This window comes from Sphaeramia orbicularis, chromosome 17 (genome assembly GCF_902148855.1).
Source record: "Sphaeramia orbicularis chromosome 17, fSphaOr1.1, whole genome shotgun sequence".
NCBI classification, from domain to species: domain Eukaryota; kingdom Metazoa; phylum Chordata; class Actinopteri; order Kurtiformes; family Apogonidae; genus Sphaeramia; species Sphaeramia orbicularis.
In genome coordinates this window covers 25,950,892-25,972,716 of record NC_043973.1, presented here as the reverse complement: position 1 = coordinate 25,972,716, position 21,825 = coordinate 25,950,892, and the positions used below count along the sequence as shown (strand labels likewise).

Sequence of the window (21,825 nt, the reverse complement as noted above, 5' to 3'; positions counted from 1 at the left end):
AAATGTTAAGTTGATAAGAGGCTGGTTATAAACATGCCACCATTATTCCCAATGTCTTATCTACACTTTTCAGTCTTAAAAATAAACACAAAAATACAAATTTACAAACATATATTGGCATTTTACATAAACAAACGCATATGAATACACACCACCTTGAGACAATTACAGAAAAAGGTGTGTACTTGCACATTATGGCCAGCAGGATGCAGCATTGCTAAAGATGTCCTGTAGAAGCAGTGGGAGTCGGTCACGTGGCCAGATAAATATAGTTTATCAAGCTCGTGGGTGTGCATCAAATCTGACCAGTTTTGCACTTTTACTGTGATAAATAGGGTACATTTTGCCCAGAAGAGGGCTCATAAAATCCTCAGTATTTCACTTATGTCAAGCCAAAACAAAAAAAAGGGAAAATATTTGGAAGATGGTGTTATTTTCTTGCATTATACCACTGTTGAAATAATTTATTATATTAATTTTTTGCCCATAAGTCAATTGAAATTGAAATGAAGCCTGAAATGTTTCCATTGCAGGCTTTGTGCAATAGTATCTGAAGTGGCTGTGAGCTGTAAAAGAATTATGGCAACTTTATGGAAATAATAACACTATTATTCAAAGTAAAAGGTTGTCAAGTAATCAAGGGATAAGATAAGAAATGTCTCTTATCTTCTTTCTGCAGAACTTTGCTTTGCCTCACTACCTATTTATTACTTAAAAGTATCCCAAACAGTAACTTTACTTATTATTATTATTATTATTATTATTATTATTATTATTCAAAGGATTCAAAGGAGTTTATCATTCCATCTCAAAGAAAGAACGAAACTGGTTACCGAGGACCCGGATTAGCCATATCAATAGAATAAATAACTAATAAATAAATGAATACATTAACCCTTTCATGCTCAGGGGTCACTACAGTGGACAGCTGTTCAAAGGTGTTCTCTTGTATTTTCATGGATTTTGTTGTTTTAGTTCCATATCAGCCAACACAGTGGACACTTATGCACCATCCCATAAACTGCAATTCATACCATTACTGTAACTTTGCTGTTCGACATAAACCTGATGTGCAGTAACATGTTTGAGTGTAAAAAATTGTGAATTGTTAGACAAAAAAAATTTGGTTTTTTTTGCATATTATATCTATGCAGGTATGTTAAAATGTGAGAAAACATCAGATTATCAGCATTTATTTCATAGTTTTCTCACAGTATACCAGTAAATACATGTTTCTTTGCTTCTAACATTAAACGCATGGTGTCCAGCTGAGTGGACATTTTGGTAACTCCATGAAAAATAGGATAATAAAAAATCAATTGCATTGTTTTTTGTTGTTGTTGTTTTCATGCCTAAATGTCTAGAATAAAATCTTGATTAAGGTTCTCATAATTCATGCATGAAAGGGTTATAATTGACTAAAAACTAAGGCTAATCTAAAAGAATAAGTAAAATATACGTCTAAAATTTAACTTTAAAACATAAAATAATGGCACATTTACAACCTAACCTAACCTATACACAGTACACACTGAAGTACAGTACACAAACAGCAGAGTGAAGTGCAAAGAAGCTTGTTATTATTATTATTATTATTATTATTATTATTATTATTATTATTATTATTATTAAATTCTACTATGCATTGTCCCTGTATAAAAGAGTCAGTCATGTCCTACTGGTTTAAGTTTATCTCTTAACCGAAGTCGTCTGTAAATGGAGATAAAAAAAGACGCACAAACAGAAAATTCATTCATGAGCCTCAAGCTGTTTGCTTATTGAGTGATGCTTTCACGGACAGTCTGTAAAAACAAACTTTTCAACTGCTTCCATTAAGTTGTGGGAATTTAACATATGTGGAAGTTACATTAAAATATTTTGTGCTTAATACTGTGTATACACTGTATTGTTTGGTACAGAATTAGACAGTGGGGGTGGGGGGGAAAGTAAGGGCTACTTGTCAACAAAGTATTTATTTGTTAAGAATAAAAAATAAGTCTGTTTATTCCCATCGGGTGTTTTCTGTGCCACTGCATTGGATGTAAATAGACAGCAGTGGTTACAGGTGGCCATGTTTGGGGTAGTGTCACCAACCCACAGCCTTTATGGGCAGGTGTGTTACCTGTGGCTCCTTCAGGAAACTCTTCCACGGGTTCTCCCCCACTGAAAAGGAAAACAAATGGATCACGCGACGCAAAAAAAAAGGGGGGGGATAGCTTTTCCACGCCACTATACCTAATTTCACTGCAATCACTATTTGTTTCCAAAGCTTGATCAGTGCACAGACAGGGTTTTCGGTGGCAGACGGAGGGGAAGTGCTTCCTGATCACAGAGGTGCGTCTTATTTCCATTCTACCCATTGACTTGCGCACGGCTTTCACCACCGGAGCCATTGACGCATTGTGGAGTCGACAGGGGGTAGCGCTCACTGCACTCACCCCGGCTTCGCTACACAACGGAGGCATCTATCGGCGGAACCGAGATGGCCGTGGTGCAGCTCGATACGGAGGACCATCAACCGGAGAACGGATTCGTATCCCCCGAAACCACGTCGCCGGGGCTGCTGACACGCATCGACGGTTCTGTTCTGCCATTTCTCGGGGGATTTGGGAAGTACCAGAAACAGCTGATCGTGCTGACATGGATTCCGGCGATATTTATTGGATTCAGCCAGTACTCTGATAATTTCCTTCTCGCACAGCCAAACAACACATGTATCCAGCCTTTGGCAAACCTGACCAATGTGAATAACACAAGTCATTCCTCGTTGTTAGACAATTCCAAAAACAGCAGTGCGCGCCCGGCTTATATTTATGCCAATGGAAGTTACAGTACCCACAATGACACCAACATGCAGTGTAGGTGCAATGAGTGGACATTTGAGCTGCACACGGGACTTGTGCGGAATGTGGTTACTAAGGTAAGCTGTTCATTTTTTGAGGATGGGCACCCTTTCCATCTTTTTTTTTTTTTTTTTTTTAACCCTTTCATGCATGAATTATGAGAACCTTAATCAAGATTCCCCCCCCCGAGTGTTTATTCCTCTTTAGGCATAAAAACAAAAACAAAAACAAAAAACAAACAATGTGATTTTTTTTTTTTTTTTTAAGAACGTATTTTTCATGGCACTACAAATATGTCCACTCAGCTGAACACCATGCGTATAATTTTTGAAGTAAAGAAACATGCATTTACTGACATACTGTGTGAAAACTATGAAATAAAAACATTTTCATCCTCCTGAGACCCAGCATTGCATTTTTGTCCTTTGTAGGGGACAAAAGTGTGACAGTTTCACTTTAAAAATGCTGTCCATTGCAAAGGACATTCCATACAAATAAATAAATAAATAGAAAAAAACAAGCAAAAAAAAAACCAAAACTGTTGCATTATGCAGTTTCCAATCAAGACAATTGTTTAAAGGAAAAAAGCCAAAATTTTCACTTTCCCGGGTCTCAGGAGGTTAATGCTGCTAATCTGATGTTTTCTCACATTTGACCATACTATAATACTGGTTATTACCCACTCAGATAATATGCAAAAAAAAAACCAAACAAACAAAATCTGGAAATTAGTCTAATAAGAATTAGCAATTGATTTAGATAAAAGAGCAGAGGAAAGTTACAGTAATGCTATGAATGTCAGTGTATGGGATGATGCATAAATGTCCACTGTGTTGGCTGATATGGAACTAAAACAACAAAACCCATGAATATACAAGAGAACAGCTGTGGAATAACTGTCCACTGGAGTGGCCACTATGCATGAAAGGGTTAACAATATCAGATCTTATCCTATCTCCATCAGTAAGGACATATTGTTTCACTCAGTCTATCAACACCAGAGATGCATTATAAATCTAACTTTCCAGCTGACATTTATTATTCATATTCCTGCTCAGATACTATTCTTTGACAGCTTATTGTCTGTTGGCCTCCATTAATAATGTGATGTGCCCACATTTGGGGCTGTGCATCACTGACTCTCCTCAGCTCTGTGGACATTCACACAACTGTCAGTTTGCTCATGTTAGAGAAAGAAGTAGTAGGATTATATAGGTGAGAGCATGCATCTTGCTTACAGTGAGTCATCGCAACAGCTGACAAGAAGTGTGCAACCTGTGACACAAAGACACCAACCGTTGGTACACTGGGCAAAACTACCAGGCCTGGTGGAATTTACTGATTGTAGTTATGAGCAAAATAGACCTGAAGCATTTGATTTGGAGCAAAGGTCATTTGTACATTCTGTAGAATAATGCAATCCCATCCCTGGCCAAACATAACCCGCCCTATCACAGCCATAACCAAACCTCAAGGATATTGTCACTGCAGCTCTTATATTTTGCATTTTCAATGTGTCTCTGACTTTTGGGAGACACTTTATTTTAATATTGCTATATTTACATGCCAGGAGGAGGAGATAGTGCAGTATTCATGGATGGTCTGCACCTTTCCTTGCTTCCTAAGTGGAGGTTTTATATCTTATTACATTTATCAGCACTTCTCCGATTGTGGATGCTGCATTCCCACATCAAGATATCAAGTTTTATTTACTTACGGGATATGACATGGAATTTAGATCCACGGAGCTATCTGGGTACACTTGAACTAAATATCAATGAGGTAAAGAGATTAAATCTACAGAGGGAAAGAGACTCTTATACCACAGAGTGAAGCTAAGATCAAATGTTAAGAATCCAAACATGTTAATAGCAGGGATGAACAAAGTCAAAAATGTGTTTGCTCATTGTGATAACCTCCTTCACCCTTGCAAACTGCAGTAAATTGCATTTTAATCTGCACAATCTTTACCTTTGAAGAGTTTGACATGCATGCCATAATCAAAAGCCTTATCAGGATCAATGGGATCTGAAGCTGGGCTTTGAAGCGTTCTCTGGTCTATAGGAGGGGGTTGTGGCACCACGATTTTACATTCACTCTGATGCCAACCACCCATCTGCTTATTGCTGATAATGTCCCTATTAAAATAAAACATAAAATGCAGCTGTGGCATTTCAATCCAGCCATAAACCATGGGAAACTGTTTTGTTTTTTTTGTTTTTTTTTTTAAACTTGATTTCATTTATTGACTGCAGAGTAATTTGAGGGTGGGTGGGGTTACATAAACTAAAGCCTGGCTGATAAACTGTTTTATGGACAGAGGTATTCAAGATATTTTTCAAATGCAGCTGAATATGAGGTCATATAAGAAGGAAATTCATTGGGTGGATACTTATTACAAATTGTTAAAACATGTCTCCTCTCTCAAGGGTATAAAGCACAGAAAAATAACCCTGATGTTTGAAATAAGAACTCATGGTTTAGGGGGGAAACTACAGCTTACTGTTCACACATGCTGACATGTAACCTGTAGAGGCTAATATTTGTGTTGCCTTTGCATGCAAACTTAAAATGTCATGTTGACACTAGCAGCACTGCAGACCTGTGACAGGCTGGAGCAGTTGGGTAAAGTGTCTGACTGCACTCGTCTTCAGTGACCCAAGCAGTCCACATTCTGACAAGGTCATCATCAGGAGAAATTCAATCAGATGGCATGCAGACAAATCCCTAAATGGAGCCAAAATTAAAGCAGTAATCACTCCTCGGGCTTTCCTTATGTACCTTGTGTCTTTTGACAAGCTGCCCCCTTTACTCTTGTAAGTCCCCTTTTGCAGCACAGCACATAAAGTAGGATGTGACACTACACCAGGAAGTGATGACTTGGCTTTTCTCCCCGTGTTTGGATTGCATTGGCATAACTGCACATGACTGCGTTGAGCTAACGGTGACACTTGATCCCTAAAAAGCCGAACAGAGTGCCAACACTGATGAAATGTGGTGGTGTCTGTCAGAATGTACCGACACATTCTAACCTGCGATGGTGTTTACCCGTAACATGTTGACATGTCAATATATGTAGGTGATTTCACTCCGTGCCCTGCTTTTTCTCTCAGAGAGGACTTTTGATGGGGGCAGCAGAGGTTGTGGTGGTGAAGGATTCAAAGTGGTTAATGTGGAGACCCATCCTAATTGAGTCAAAGCTCTCCTCAGGGTCCGTCTTAATTGGACTGAGCCTCAGAAATGAGAATGTATCATTACTCAGAGACAGTCTCTCTGCAGCCTACCCTTCTCAGCTCACTTTCATATGGGCAGCTGCATGTACTTCCTGAAATAGTGGCCAGAGATGCACCTCTGCAAAGATTAACCTCTCCACTGATCCCCTATGAGAGAGTGTTTTTTTTTTTTTTTTGCATATGAAAATTAATAAGAGACTCATCCCTAGGGACAAATGATAATTATAATATATTATAAAACCACATTTAGAATTCCACTTCTTTAAATACTCCAGCGCTTTCACACATTAATTCAAAATTCACTAACCCTTATGCTTTTAAGGCATTTTAATGTGTAACTCGTAATTGTTATTTGACAAGAAGGGTGCTTGTTAATTGAAACAACAAGAACTGTAAATGAGCCAGAGTTAGCCAACTGGCTAAAAACAGAAATAAGCAGCAAGAATTAAAGAAAAAATGACCCATCTCATACAAACAATTATCGCATAAAAAAAAAAAGAGTTGGAGTAAAACATAGAGTAATTAGAAATACTGTGTTCTGTATTACATATACATCAATTTAAAACCTAATAACATACTTATATTCTTTTTTTTTAATATATCTATATTGCTGAAAGTCAGGGGAAAAAAAATTGTCATTGGATGGAATGGTTTACAAAGTATTGAAAGGCGAAGTTATCATGTGTAAAATGATAAAAATGAGCAAAAAATAGCAAATTCTTTTAAATTTAGAACGAGCAACTGTTTGTTGTTTTCACTAGAATGACTAATCTTAGACAACAATTACTTATTAACCTTCTGCTGATGGACTCCCACTGCCTTTTGGGTGCTATTTTTTTTCTATCAGGGAAAACAGATACAGTATTGTAAGAAATTGATAACAAAGATATGTTGCAAAAGCATATTGAAGGGTGCACCCAGCCCCGGTATCACTATGCTGGAGGTTGCACACCCATAGATCTGAAAGATGATACTGTAGTTGAACACTCCTGCAGGCCTCTGCTGCTCTGTGTCCCTTCATTCTGTTTATCCAGCTGGTTGACTATTCGCAGATCCCAGATCAGTGTGGGACACTTTGAAACAGTCTCAGCTGTCGAAAGGCGATGACCCCACTGCAGATACCCAGTCAGCACACAATGACAACCAGTCACAGTGTCAGCTGGAAGGGAAGACGCCTGTGTGACCAAAAGATAAAACTCTGTTGAGGCTCTTTGTGTGTTTGTGTGTGTATGTGACTGCAGGTCTGTTTCTGATAAGTGCTGTTTTGTAACGGGGTGGGTGAACATCGTGGGGTGTCTGACCTTTGGACATACTTTAAGTTTGTTCGGATTATGTGATGGAACGTGTGGCTGGGTTCCTCATTATAGATCATGTCTCTTTGTTGACAGAGATATGTCATTATGGTTGTTAAGTGTTGACAAATGAGGAATCTATATTTATATATCAGGAAATGAACGTGTCTAGCAATCTGTCACTTAAAAACACAACATGGAGTATAATCAAGAGGCTGCAGGGGTATGGCAATTATCTGAAACACTTCCTCCTGTCTAAGTAATATTAACATACCCTACATGAGGCTACATCTCAAGAAAATTGCTCTTGAATATGTCTAGTGTACAGTAGATCCACCCTAGGATTTCCTCCCATTGGTGATACAGTGGAGCTACAACTTGCACTTGGAAGCAGAAAAAGTCTGATAACCACAGTGATGGTCTGTTGCTAGGCAGTAACTATGCAGCAGACTCCCTGTGCATTTTCTGCCTTTTCCTCACAACTGCTTTTTTTTTTTTTTTTTTTTTTTTTTTACACATCTCTGTTCCCTCTTTCTTTAACCCACAATTTTCCCATACTCTTTTTGCATTTGGGAAAATGTTATTACATTGCATAGTTTGTTTGTTTTTTTCCTCCTTTATCATCATCCTCCTCCCTCTTTGCTTGCACCCCTCCTTGCAACCCCCCCCCACCTACATTCCACCCACCACTCTGTACTTGAACTGGGCCAGTAATGTGCAGCTGTAGTATGTAGCATCTTGATCTGAGATAATGAGACCCGCCGGTGTGCACTCATCATCGGTGGCGAGTCATACGAGTGAGGTCGGCAGACGCCTTGAGCATTTTAACAGCTCTGATCCTGGCCCTGTCATTGTTTTGTATATGTCCAACTATTAGCTTATACATTTATATGCACTTAACAGTAGTCTACACATTGACCGCTGTCGTCTTGCACTCACAAATAAGCAACACGATACCAATAGAGAAACTGAGAGGAATAATGGGGGTATGGCAGACAGGCTGTACTGATATGACACATGGTTTTTTTTTTTTTTTTTTTGTGGGTATGTCTAGTGCTATGCTGCTGTCTGCCCACATTTTACTCTTGTGCAAATAGCAATATGGGTGCCTATTAGTGTTTGTATAAGCTCATTTCTATGCAGTGTAAAATTAATGAGTTTTAATAATAGATGCAAATTGACAGCTGCTTTTAAAATAACTCACCTAAATGTTACTTCCAATCAAACTGTACTATAGTCTCCCTGTTTGCATTGACTTATATAAGATGGCTGCTATGTGTAGTATGTAACTTGGGAATGTTGATATGTTGGTATTTCACAGCCTTGTCTTCTTGTCGTCTGGTTGTGGGGTTCCACAGGTTTCAGCTCCGTGCAATCACACCACACATACGCAGTCGGGGTATAACCGCTCACTCCGAGTTTCCTTTGCCAGTTTGTCACAATCCTGGAGGAGAGCATGTTCGTTTTTTTAAACACCCTTAGCTGTGCAATGATTGCACAACAGGAACTTGTTTGCCTCCCTCTGTCTTTTTCTCTGCTGACATCGATACTAAAACCATGAATGAGTGGCATGCATAGATCATGTGATGGCTGGGTGGCTCTGGGTAATCCTGGAGCGTTCCATTCTGAACAGGTCACCGTGGTAGAGGTTATGAGAGGTTAGAGCCCCTCAGAGAAAAATGTAAGAACAGACTAGGCTTTGTGTTGATTGGAGATGTAGCACCGCTGCATGAAATAATGATGACAGCCTTTGAAATGTCATTTTATTCTCCCGTGCTGTTTATTTGGTATATTGATACGGCGGATTTGACATCAGTGTTGGTCATCTTCTAATGAGCTCTGCTATTGTTATACACACCTGTCTGCTCCTGGACACTCTCTGTGCTGTTGTCAACCCACACAGCTGAGATGTACCTGCTGCAAAAAAAAAAGACCCTCATTAGCCAAACTATTCCACATTGTTCACCTCGGGATGTGTTAGTTTCTTCCCCGTTTTTTTCTAGTAATGTCAGGTAGTCAAAGTCAGCGTGTCTTTCTGCAAGGTGGAGAGTTTCAGTCACCGAGGACCATGAAGAGAGGACGTGTTGGCTGTATATACTGCACCATCTCCACACAAAGTTAATGAGGCTTAAACTAAAACAGGAAAAAAGCGAATGTTGCCTTGTGTGCGACTTGACTGACTGAATTGTGGGTATAAATAGAGGCTATATAATGTTATCGGTCAAATACGTGACATTGGCTTTGCATAGATATGTGTATTAGGAAAGTGAAAAACTTAAACTTGATACTGTGTCACATATTCAAGTGTTCTGTGTGTTTTGAATGATGGTTAAATTCCTTATGTACTTTTTCATTATTTTTGTATTTTTCTTTTGTTTTTGTCTACTAATGTTGTGTTTATTTGTCTCTACAGTGGAGTCTGGTATGTGACTCAGCATGGAAAGTCCACATTGCAAAGTTCTCGCTCTTGGTTGGTTCCATCTTTGGATACCTGGTGTTCGGTATCCTTGCCGACTGGTAAGATTCAGAACTTCTTGCACCTCCATTAACCAGTAAAGACCCTAACATCCACTGGTGACCATAGGTGTCTACTGATGTCATACCTGTGGATCCATCCTATTAATACATCTAAGTTATTGGTGTAAAATGCAGTTTATTATCTTTTCATGGTCATCAGATATGACCCATTTGGACGTTCAGAAGCTCCGTAGTGAACGTGGAAACCCCATCATCTTCTACAACATTGACTCATTAGTAAAACCCATGGAGTTGATAAATGATAGTGGATGGAGACACTTGGTTTATGATATATTTACTGAAAAAGTACATTTTTCTTCAGTTTTCTCAACTTTCATCTGCACTTTTATGAACATCTACATGATCAGTGAATGAAATATAGGACATTACCAGATTTTTTTCACTTAAAAGCACAAAATACAGAGGATAATGTTATGATAAATGGTGATAAATCACTTTAGAAAGGTTAAATGTTAAACTGCCAGAAAAGTAGCACCAGGTCTTCATGGGTTAAATGCTAATGGTCATGTATGTTGGATTTAAAGTGTTATTACCATATCTTTATTTTTTTTTGCTTCTGATCATATAGGTTTGGACGGCACCCGGTGCTGATTATATCAGTGCTGTTCATGCTGGTGTTTGGTCTGACTGTGGCCTTCTCTGTCAACGTCCCCATGTTCAGCACCCTGCGCTTCTTTGAGGGTTTCTGCCTGGCAGGGATCACCCTTTCCCTCTATGTTCTCAGTAAGTCCCTGCCTTTCATCTAAAACTCTTGTCATCTGCAGGTTTTTGCATTGTTTTTGTATAATATCTGTAATTTCTTTGCTCATAAACTTTAGTTTTCTAGGTTGCATTTGATTCTTTATGCATTGGTTCTTTCTTGGGTCAGATTTGTCATGAATACTTTTTTTCTTGAATGAAACTCTCAGAAGGTTAAGCCCTTACTGCCTACATTTATTTACAATAATGTAAAGAGAGAAGAGAAAAACATAAATAAATAAATCGACCCATCAAACCTGCAACTGGATGTCTTCTCTTCACAGTTGAAACTGAGACTTACTTACTATGACCACTGTTGAGCTGTGCTTGAAGCTGTTGTCCTGTGAGTCGCCTATCACACAAGCTGTTGACTCTCAGAAACTTGTCTTCTGATTCTGTTGTGTCTTTGGGTCTGCCAGACCTCTTCCTGTCAGCATTTCCCCCAGTTTCTGAGTGCCTGTTGATGGTGAAGGAAACTGGACTTACTAACACCTTGACTTTCTTGGCAATTTCTCTGTAGGAAACATCTACATTTTTCAGTGTTATGATGGTCTCTCTCTTCTATCGTTAATTGCCTTTTCCTCGCCATTTTTATAGTAACACATTACTTTGTGCAGTACAATACTGTTCGAATAATGCTCACAACGGTATGGTACCAAAGTGTGTTCCAACACTACTTTTATGCAGACAGAGGGGGTTGGAAGTAATTCAGAAACGTTGGGACACCTGGAGGAATTGGTAGCAATTTCAATACAAAATTGGAAAAATTGGGGTGTTCTAAAACTTTTGACTGGTAGTGTATATATTTATGTTGTTACTGTCAAGCAAATACTACATTAGGTGGAGATTGTTAGTTTGAAGACAGCACATACAGTAGATACATATTAGGCATAATTACTATATCATCCTGACACCCAGGAGGTGAAAGTTTTGGCTTTTTTACATTAAATAATTGTCCTGATTGGAAACAACATGACAGTTTTTTCAGCCCTGAATGAATATCCTTTGCAGTTTTTATTTTTTTTTTAATTTTATTTTTTTTAAGTAAAGCTGTGAAACTCTTCCACTATATAGAAGTATATGTATATTCAGAAATAGTGTTGAGCAGCACCTCATTACAAAAACACTGAAATATTGAGGCAGATTTGCAGCAATAGTCTATAAGGGGATAAGGAGATCAAACTGGTTTGTTTGGTGTTGCCTGCATGTCTAAGAATTGAGAGCAGCTCCTGTTTCGTTGAATATTCATTGTTGTTAAGAGCTTCTTCATTGGGGCATAGTAAATATTTCAACATAAAATTACAATCAAAATATATCACAGATTCATAGATCAAGCATTAAGGCATTTTAAGGACAACGTAACCATACAAATCAGTGTGATGAATACGAATATGAGTGCATATAGTAAATCACCAACATCAGTGTAATGGTGTGATAACTGCTGCAGTAATAATTTTATCAGTGCCACTCGCCAGTCCTCTCCCTCTGCTGCTGTTCTCAGTAACAATCAAACACACAATCAGAAAGCTATTTCACTTTAATTCCTGTCTCTAGCTGAGGCTAGCACTCGGCTGAAAGAAGAGTAATTGTGTTGCAGTGACCCCCTAACATTTATTTAACTGAATGCCATTGTGTGGATAAATTCTCATTATGGAGCAACTACCAGCTCCCTTACCCTTGAAGTGAACTCTTTAATTTTAATTTAAGCGTACCTCCGTGTGTCTTTTCCTGAGATTCTAATCCTTGTTACTCATAATCGGTAATGCGATGATGACAAACAGTGTTGGGGATGGTGCGCTAATTTGCCTTCACTTACCCATCACTGAAAAATATAAAGATTCTGTGATCTTTTTTTTTGCACAGTAGAGGTTTGAATAATTACTTTAGTAGAAATGTTATTATTGTTTCCAAGAATCAGACAGAAAAGACTTTTGATAACATAACTGGCCTTGCAGTTTGATGAGTTTCCTGGTCTCACCCATGAATCCTTAAAAGCCTCTTTGGCTGCAGTAATTGACCAATGCTGCCGGAGGTCGCAAAAATGGAGGGAAGAGGGAGGGGAACACGCGTAAGATGATGAAGGAAGGGGCCCTCAGTGTCCTTGTCATTTTAATTTACTTCACACTGTATGCACTGAAAAGCTTGACTGCATTCCCATAATAGAAGGACAGTTTAGTTGTGCCCGGGACAAAGGAGCAAGGGTGGGACAGAAGGAAGCGAAGGGGGTGGAGTTTCTCTGTATAGTACTGTACCGTTCAGTATGCTGTCTAATCATATTTGAATGGAGTTGACATCAGCAGCCATTGTTTTCATATAAACCTGCAGTTTATGGTTCAGTAGACCGCTGCTTCTCAACCTGCGGCGATGGAACTTTAAAAGAAGATAAAAGAGTATTAGATCATTGGATTCCTCTGCAAAATCAAATTGAATTGGCATGTCTGGTTTTTATTTTTCTGTTCGTTTTGGCTTTATCTGAAAACCGATTCAAACAGAAAACTATGCTCACAGACAACAGCAGCTCATAGTAGTGTTACATAGCGGAACTGAGTAAGTATATATAGGTAGAGCAGCAGATGTTGTTTGAACTGCAGTAAAATGTGTAGGAAAACTGTTAACATATTTAGAGTACAGTGTAATCTACAGCTTTAAAATACTGTGAGTTGGTCACTTGTAACCTGCTGTAATATTATACTGTACATTGTCACCTTACTCTTCCTGTCACACAAAAGCAGTGACAGAACAGTCAACACCAGGATCATAAAGACTTGTTAGATAAGTGCCGTTGATCCGTGCCTAAATGCTTTGTACTGTAAAGGGATTACTATGGAGACTACCACTTCCTTATTTTTAGAGCAAAAATGAACAGTGTATCACATAAACCCTATCATTAAAAGTATTTCCCCTTGGTTATGGCATTTCCATTTCAGATTGGTAGTTGTTTGTGAAATATTAATTAAACTAATTAGAGACAGGCCGATATATTGATTTTTAATTTTTTTTTTCCAATATCGGTCATCGGCCTTAATTTTTTTTTTGAAAGCCGATATTTGATCAGTAATAAAAGTAAGATATTTGATCAGGCACCTGTGTGGGCAGCACTTGAAGTTCAATAAATGCTAAAAGAGTAGAATGTGGATGTGTATTAAAGGGGTCATATTTTGCTAAACCCACTTTTATTAGTCTTTGGTACATTTATTTGTGTATTTGTGGATCCTAATGGTTCCAAAAGTTTGAATTTGAACCCTCCAGGTGCTGCAAAGCTATCTTTATATTCGTTCCGGCAAAAACCGAGTGGATTTCTACAACCTGTTTCAATTCTTTCTTAATTTGTTACGTTTTATAACTAGTTACATCACGACATTTGCACATATAAGGTCAGGACTTCGGACGAACATTTCTCCAAGTACGACATAATTGTTTAGCAGCAGCAGCAGTTGTAGTAAAAACTGAAAATATGTCCGTACTTCGAGCTGATTATCTAAAATGTTCAGTTGTTGGTTGTATTAATAAGCACAAGTGGCTGAAGAGGACAGAGCAGCACAGCCAACAACCCGGAGGGGCATGAAGTGTCTCATTTGCATTTAAAGGGCCAGCGCTTTAAAAGACCTTTCTGGTGTCATTACTCAGAAATAGGGTTGAAGATGGACCTGTGGAATTGAATTGAAGAAGAATTCAGACCCAAGCATAGCATTTACAGTTTATGTAGACCACAGGGAAATGTTTAAAATGCATAATTCCATTTCAAAAAAAGCAAAATATCACTCCTTTATTCATTTCATTTATATTGCTGCATAAAAATGCTTATTATCTGAGTGTTTCAATTGTATTTTACAGTCAATGTGCTTTAAAAAAAAAAAAATATTGGCCATCAGCTGACTAAATTTTCAAAAATGGGCATTGACCTTAGGAAAAAAACCCATATCGGTCGACCTCTGAAACTAATTTCCTTTCCTGAGCAGTTTCCTTGTATTTAAATGTGTCTTTATGGCTCTTTATAATTCTAGGTGTGTCTGTGATTGCTGCTGCACTACACATAAACCTTATATGTAAAAAGGTTGGCTAGACAGATGGCTGTCAGAGCTTTGCATTTTTCTGTGGGTTTTGTATTGCTATTCTGCTGCACTTATTTCTGATCATATGTAGCCCCGGTCACATGATATTTTCCCTGCAGCCAGTCTGTATTGACTAAACTCCACTTGCGCTGGCCCAGGAGAAGGAGCACAGTCGTTCAATAACACATTACTGGAGAGAATCAATTGTTTTATTTCAAGATATTCAGTTAAGGGATTTAATGCATTTGTATAAAAATTGGAAGTGGCCACATGCTGAGAGTTTAGCTAATACCTAATAGCTGTTAATAGTAGTCTTCACACTTGATAGTCATGTGACATTTCTCCATGTAACCCTATCAACCACATGATCCTGGTTTGTGGCTTGCTTTGTTTGACTCTGCTAACACAGGAAAGTCGGCATCAAATCCCAGCTTCACTTGTGTTTGTACTGGAGAAACGGCACTAATCCCCCCTCTCTCTCATTTGTCACACCTATAGGCCTGGGTGATAAGGCCAAAAGATCAGAAGGCGATCTTTAAGTGTAGAATCACATACCGCCATCCGAAGCAGAGTTTTTCCTCACTGCTTTATAAACTGTGTTATGTATATTTGAATAATAGCTTGAAGAACCCCAAAACCAAATTGTTCAATGATTAAGTGAACACTAGTCATATTTGTCAGGTACATTGTTTCCCATTAATTACTTATACTGTGGTGCTAATTTGTCCTGCTGCAGTTTTCATAATGAACCAGAAACGTATTTACACTTTAACTTTGTTTTTTGACCTATTCATTCATCAAAACATCTGACTCTTTGCCCTTTAGAGTTCTGAAGGCAGGCCAATAGGTCATGGAGTTACAGCCATTTATCACTGTCTGAAACTGATATTTGTCACTATTTCTTCAGCAGCAGCAAAATAACATATACACAAATCCTGAAGCAAACGGATACTAAAGAATAATTAGAAACAGACCTCAGTAAATTAGCTAGTCTAGCAACATTAACAGCATGATCTGTATGATCCCTCTGAAAAGGACATCATATGACAAACTAATGTTCACTTTTTTAGTCATACATTTTAAATTCTAAGCTTTATTCTTGTCCATAATTTTAATCTAGGAGGTGGAAAACATAAATCAATTTCTTTGCTTTCTTTTTTCTGGAAATTCTTAAAAAAATCTTTAAAATCTTGAAGTCACTAATGTAAAGATCTATCCTCTATCCATTCAGCCAAGAGGGTCTCTCTCCATCTGTAAATATGTTTTTATCTAAGTATTTTTATTTGTGTTTTCACTCTGCACGGGAGTGGAAATACCAAAAATTCAGAACTGAATTGAATTGAATTGGCTCTCCCCATGTCTGCATGGGTTCTCTGCGGGTACTCCAGCTTCCTCCCACCATCCAAAGACATGCACTGATCGGAATTTAATCGGCTAATCTAAATTGTCCATTGGTGTGAATGTGAGAGTGACTGGTTGTTTGTCTCTATATGTAAGCCATGTGATAAACTGACGACATGTCTAGGGTGTCCCACAATTTCACCCATGGGTAGCTGGTAGGCCTGTAATGGTCCACGTACCGAACCGAACCGTTTCGGTACACACCTGTTTGGTTTGGTACACAGCTGTACCGAAACGGCACAGTATGATGAGAAAAAGAAAAAAGAATGAAAGACGTCGTTCAATGCGGAACTTTAAATCCACGCAAGTTTCACATGGACATATGGAAGAACGCATACATTGACCCGAAATATGAAATAGCAGTTGATATAAGGTTAAAAAAACAAACAAAAATATGATGTGAACTTGGAAGGAAGAGACTGAAGACCCTCCACCATCAGTACAGTCCAGTTTGGATCAGTTCAGGTTCAGGTGAAAGACAACAACGAGGAAAGAGACGTTAATAAGACGGACGTTGTTTGGCCCCTAGGAACTACGGTAGTTCTAAAACACTTACACTAGCTCTGTCTGTCTGCCTATCATGCACGCTGTATAATAGAGGAATAAATAGAACGTTGGAAGTATGTAAAGTTTCACTTTTGTTTCACGACAGCGTTCGTTACATTAGTTTTGGAACGCACCCCCAGGTATATAACTGCGTGCCTCCCCTACCCCCCTGCTCCGACCAAAAAAAAAAAAAAAAATCTCCCGTGCACACAGGCACACACAAATAACCACAGTGTCCTAAACAGTTTGTTCTCTGTCCTAAAATAAATAATTTGGTTCATTGTGTTGCCAAAGTTTCTCTTCAGTTTGTTTAAACAAAATACCAGTTTACCCTCTTGTTAATGTTGCACTTCATGTGGAATTTTTAAATTATTTTTATGGAGAATGTGAACTGACAGAACTGTGATTAGATTTTTCTTGTTTGTTCAAAACTACTTTTCAGGGAAAAGTGCAATACTAATGTTTAAAATACATTTAGTAATATTAATAATTAATTTTATTTTCTATTTGATTTGTTGCAGCAGAATTATATTATTCCTGTTTTTCTATATTCCATTGTCTCCAAAAATTGGGGGAAAAATATTAAAAAATTCATAAATGCATTAATAGACATTTTGAGGGGTTTTCTTTCTTCCTGTACTGAACCAAAAAAAAACAAACAAACCGTGGCTTTGAAAACTGAAAATGTACCGAACCGAAAATTTTGTGTACTGTTACAGGCCTAGTAGCTGGGATAGGCTCCAGCTAACCCTAGTGAGGATAAAGCAGGTTCAGATAATGAATGAATGGAATTGCTTTATTGTCATTGTACAGTGACGCACAATGAAATTTGGAAACAACTCTCCATAACAACAAGGTCAAAAAAAGAGACACAGATTATGTGTGTGTATGTGTGGACTGTAGTTTTCACTGAATTACTCCAATATTAGCTGGAAAACAGTAACAAAATGTCATTATGCCTGAAGAGCTACTAAAACAAATGTGATGTAAAGGCCATGACAAACTCTGGAAAAGTTGCTTTTTCACTGGTAAATGATCTGGACCAGCAGGTCATTTCAGTCTGGGAGGCAAATGCTGTAGGCCAGTGTTAGCATTTTGTCACAGTTCCTCTTCTATTCATCAGCTCTTACAGCAACAGCCAAGGTAGTGTGTTATTGTATAAAATACTACATCTAATGGGTGAACTTAATGATAATGATGAGCCATCTCTTTACATGCACATAACAATCATGAATGGAAGTCCGCATAAATTAGTATTTTCTTGTGCCAGTCTTATGAAAATTCTGAAAAAAATGTGTGATGAATTTGGATGAAAACCCACATCATCACAGAATCCAACGTGTCAGATACTCCATGATGTGCCAGCCATACTTGACTGGCACACGATGCTAGCTGTAGAGGTGAAGTGGATTCAGAGAAGGAACTGAATGTGAACCAGCTAAATTGTATGGAGGCTGAAATTTTAAGATTTGGGAAAGAACAGGAAAGGGAGATTCTCTATCTGAAGTATCGGCTAGTGGTAGAGTCTGCCTTTGTACACATTAAAGGTGCAGGAGACTTTCTCGACCAATTTTTCATTAAATCTGTAAAACCTCAGTCATAGCCTAAGTATCACGAATTTGTAAGTCTTCCTGTGATTACTCACCTGAATCTCTTGCATTACGGTGAACAATTTCGAAGTGCCATCCACCATAAACAATCCATGTGTTTACAAACGAACTGGGAGGTAACTTGCGCGTCTTCGGAATTTTGTTGCTACGTGCATTGTGGGAGGCAAAGCAGCCACCTGACAGCGGCAGCTGGAACAGACACGATCGGAAACAGCAGGAACTCCCTTCCTTCTATGCATATAGAAGTTTGCCATTTCCGTGTGTATGTTTCATCCATATCATACCATATGGTCATGTTGCTGCTGTCAGGTGACTGCGTGAACCTCCGTTTCCCACAATGCATGTCACAACAAAATTCCGAAGATGGTTTGTAAACACATGGTTTGTTTATGGTGGATGGCACTTTGAAATTGTTCACCGTAATGCAAGAGATTCAGGTGAGTAATCACAGAAAGACTTACAGATTCGTGATACTTAGGCTATGACTGAGGTTTTACAGATTTGATGAAAAATTTGTCATGAAAGTCTCCAGCACCTTTAAGGCACAAACAACATATTTTCTTCATTACAATGATCTACACAGTGTAGGCTTCAAAATATCACAACAAAGCCGATAGCTATAGAAAGTCATCTGATGCAGTGCAGCTATTTATACCCATGTGCTCCATCAATGTGTGTGTGCAGGGCCTTTTTAGCATTGAAACGTTATGCAGGACAGGGAGGGTTCATGGAGCCTATAGCTCATAATGCTGCTCACTAATGTGTTTTTACAGTAAACACATCCCCCCCACCCTCACCCCCAGCCCCTGTCACATACAGACACACAGTGCACATCAGCTAGCTGAGTCATGCTAGCTGGCTGTTCGGGGTGTTTGTGTGAGAGTTTTGTCATCATTTTGGGACGTGGTGATTGTGTTCTGGGGCAGTGGGCCAGAGCATGCTTTTTGTTTACACATATTTTATCATGCACTCACATCAGGGGCTACAATCAGCTGCTTTTCTAGGACAGATAAACAATGTTTCCCCTCAAGTGCAGCGGTACAGTAATGAAAGTACACATAGCCTACTGTAAATACCTTTGTTAAAGGCCTGAGTGTCTTCTGAGTATCTAGATGCTGATGTGTGACTTAAGTAGGACTGAAAAATCATTGCTAGATTAAATGTGTGTGCATGTGTACACATGTGCTTGAGTTTTAATAATGAATTCCTTTTTTGACACTTCAGTTTCCTGAAAGCAGCTCTTAAATCTAAGCACTTTGCATAAAATTAGATTTTTTTTTGGTAAGTCTTTATCATTTCCCTGCAGTGAAAAGCAAGTGTCGCCAAATTATCTAACAGAGTGCTTGCTCACTCTGGAGGTCTGACTCAGCGGGCAGCATGCCTATACATGCCATGGGCGTGTATGAAAAAGAGCCTTGAAACAGTACGAACTTTGACATGCAGAGAAACAAACAGATGCAGACTGAGCACATGATTCACTTGTCATGTATCATACAAAGCCAGTGTCTACTCTGCAGTAAGCTTTTATGTAAATACCCATGAATCCTGAGCTTAATGTTCTTTTCTAATGTTTTAAGTTACTATGGGGTTCTCCCTTTTCCACAGTATCAGTTCACATTATGACCTCAACAGGCCATATAAAATAAATTGCATCATTGTCTCATTCATTTTAATATTTAAAAGGCATAATTCCTGCACCATACAGTTGTGCTCATATGTTTACATACCCTGACAGAATGTACATGGGATGGTCTTGGAAGTTCCAACATGACAATGACCCAAAACACAGGTCCAAGTCAACCTGTCACCGGCTACAGCAGAAAAAGTGAAGGTGAAGGAGTGGCCAATCTCTGTCTCCTGACCTCAATATCACTGAGCCACTTTGGGGAGGTCTCAAACATGCAGTTCATGCAAGAAAACCCAAAATCTTAAAGGAACTGAAGGTTTTTTTGGCAAGAAGAACGGGCAGCTTTACCATCTAAGAAAATAAAGTGCCTCATCCACAACTACCACAAAAGACTTCAAGCTGTTATTGGTGTTAAAGGGGCCAATATAGAGGATTAATACAAGGGTATGTAAACTTTTAATCAGAGTCATTTGGATAGTTTCTGTTGTCGGTATGATTTTAAAAAGAGCAAACACATTTGTTTGATATTAAATGGCTTCATCCAACCACAAGCCACGAGTGAAAGAAAAGTTTTTGTATTATCATTTGTATTCTCTGAAAAATGGTCAAAGAATCACACATTCTTCTAGGGTATGTAAATTTATGAGCACAACTGTATATCCCTTTAGGTAACCTCACTTGTTGCTACATGCCACAAAAGACCAGTGACACTACTAAAAAATACAAGTCTGCCTGCATTGGGTTTAGCTCCACTCGTGATGCTGCAGAACAAATCTGAGTAATCACTGTGGCTGTGCTCACATCGCCTCTGGCGTAGTCTGAAGTGCACAATATTATATGAGAATAACCACAAATTGAAAGGAAAATTCGCATAGATTTAAATGCTAATGGCTGGGGAAGGGAAGGGAGATATATTGCTGAAAGCAGGAAGGACAGAGCATTAAGTGGTGATATATGCAGAACAACAGAAGGATCGACATAACATTTCTTTGTATGGCCAAGTCAGATATAAAATATATGATAACATCTTCATCAGTCCCAGCTACATAAACACCCCATTTTTTATTTTATTTATTGTTTCACATTTAAGTGTGTGTATTAGAACCATATTCCTGTGCATATACAGGGGTTGGACAAAATAATGGAAACACCTTCACCTCAAGATGATAATGCCCCAATCCATACAGCTAGAATTGTTAAAGAATGGCATGAGGAACATTCTAATGAAGTTGAGCATCTCGTATGGCCAGCACAGCCCCCAGACCTCAACATTATTGAGCATTTATGGTCAGTTTTAGAGATTGAAGTAAGACATCAATTTCCACTGCCATCGTCTCTAAAAGAGTTGGAGGGTATTCTAACTGAAGAATGGCTTAAAATTCCTTTGGAAACAATTCACAAGTTGTATGAATCAATACCTCGGAGAATTGAGGCTGTAATTGCCGCAAAAGGCGGACCTACACCATATTAAATTATATTTTGTTGATTTTTTAAGGTGTTTCCATTATTTTGTCCAACCCCTGTATGAAAACATTTAAAAATAAAGCTTTTTACTCATTCAAGCTAAGTGTTTGGGAATGTGACCGCACATGTTAACTGCTTTTATCTGCTCTATTTGCATGTGTTTCCAAGCTGTTCGACTGCACGCTTCCTTCCAGTTTGACATTAAAGTAAAGCTCCTTCATTGAGACAGACTGATCAGTGATGTATGCTTCCTGCTGCAGTGCTATGCTGTGTTTTGGCAGGTTATCCAGGCCAGGCCACTCTTGTCATCTTCACTGTTCTGTGTTGCCAGTAATGAGGTGCTTTTCACATTGGTGCCCTCATCTTACCACACAGACATTAATCTCTCTGTACACAGATGAGACGTGATGTGTGTTTATCTGTGTAAAAGGTTTAATTTGTGCCATCACAGCCTTGTTGCATTGGTTGAAAGGTGCTGTGC

At 38.6% G+C, this 21,825-nt stretch overlaps 1 protein-coding gene across 1 annotated transcript in view; it reads left to right on the top strand.

The window, feature by feature from the left end:
* Positions 1–2,449: 2,449 nt before the first annotated feature.
* Positions 2,450–21,825, top strand: part of LOC115437786 (solute carrier family 22 member 23-like) — a 50,728-nt gene continuing 31,352 nt past the window's right edge. Inside the window, exons 1-3 of the mRNA XM_030161129.1 lie at positions 2,450–2,920; positions 9,782–9,885; positions 10,475–10,629. Of these exons, the coding sequence (XP_030016989.1) occupies positions 2,483–2,920; positions 9,782–9,885; positions 10,475–10,629 (697 nt within the window). The 5' untranslated portion in view covers positions 2,450–2,482. The remainder of the gene's footprint in view (positions 2,921–9,781; positions 9,886–10,474; positions 10,630–21,825) is intronic.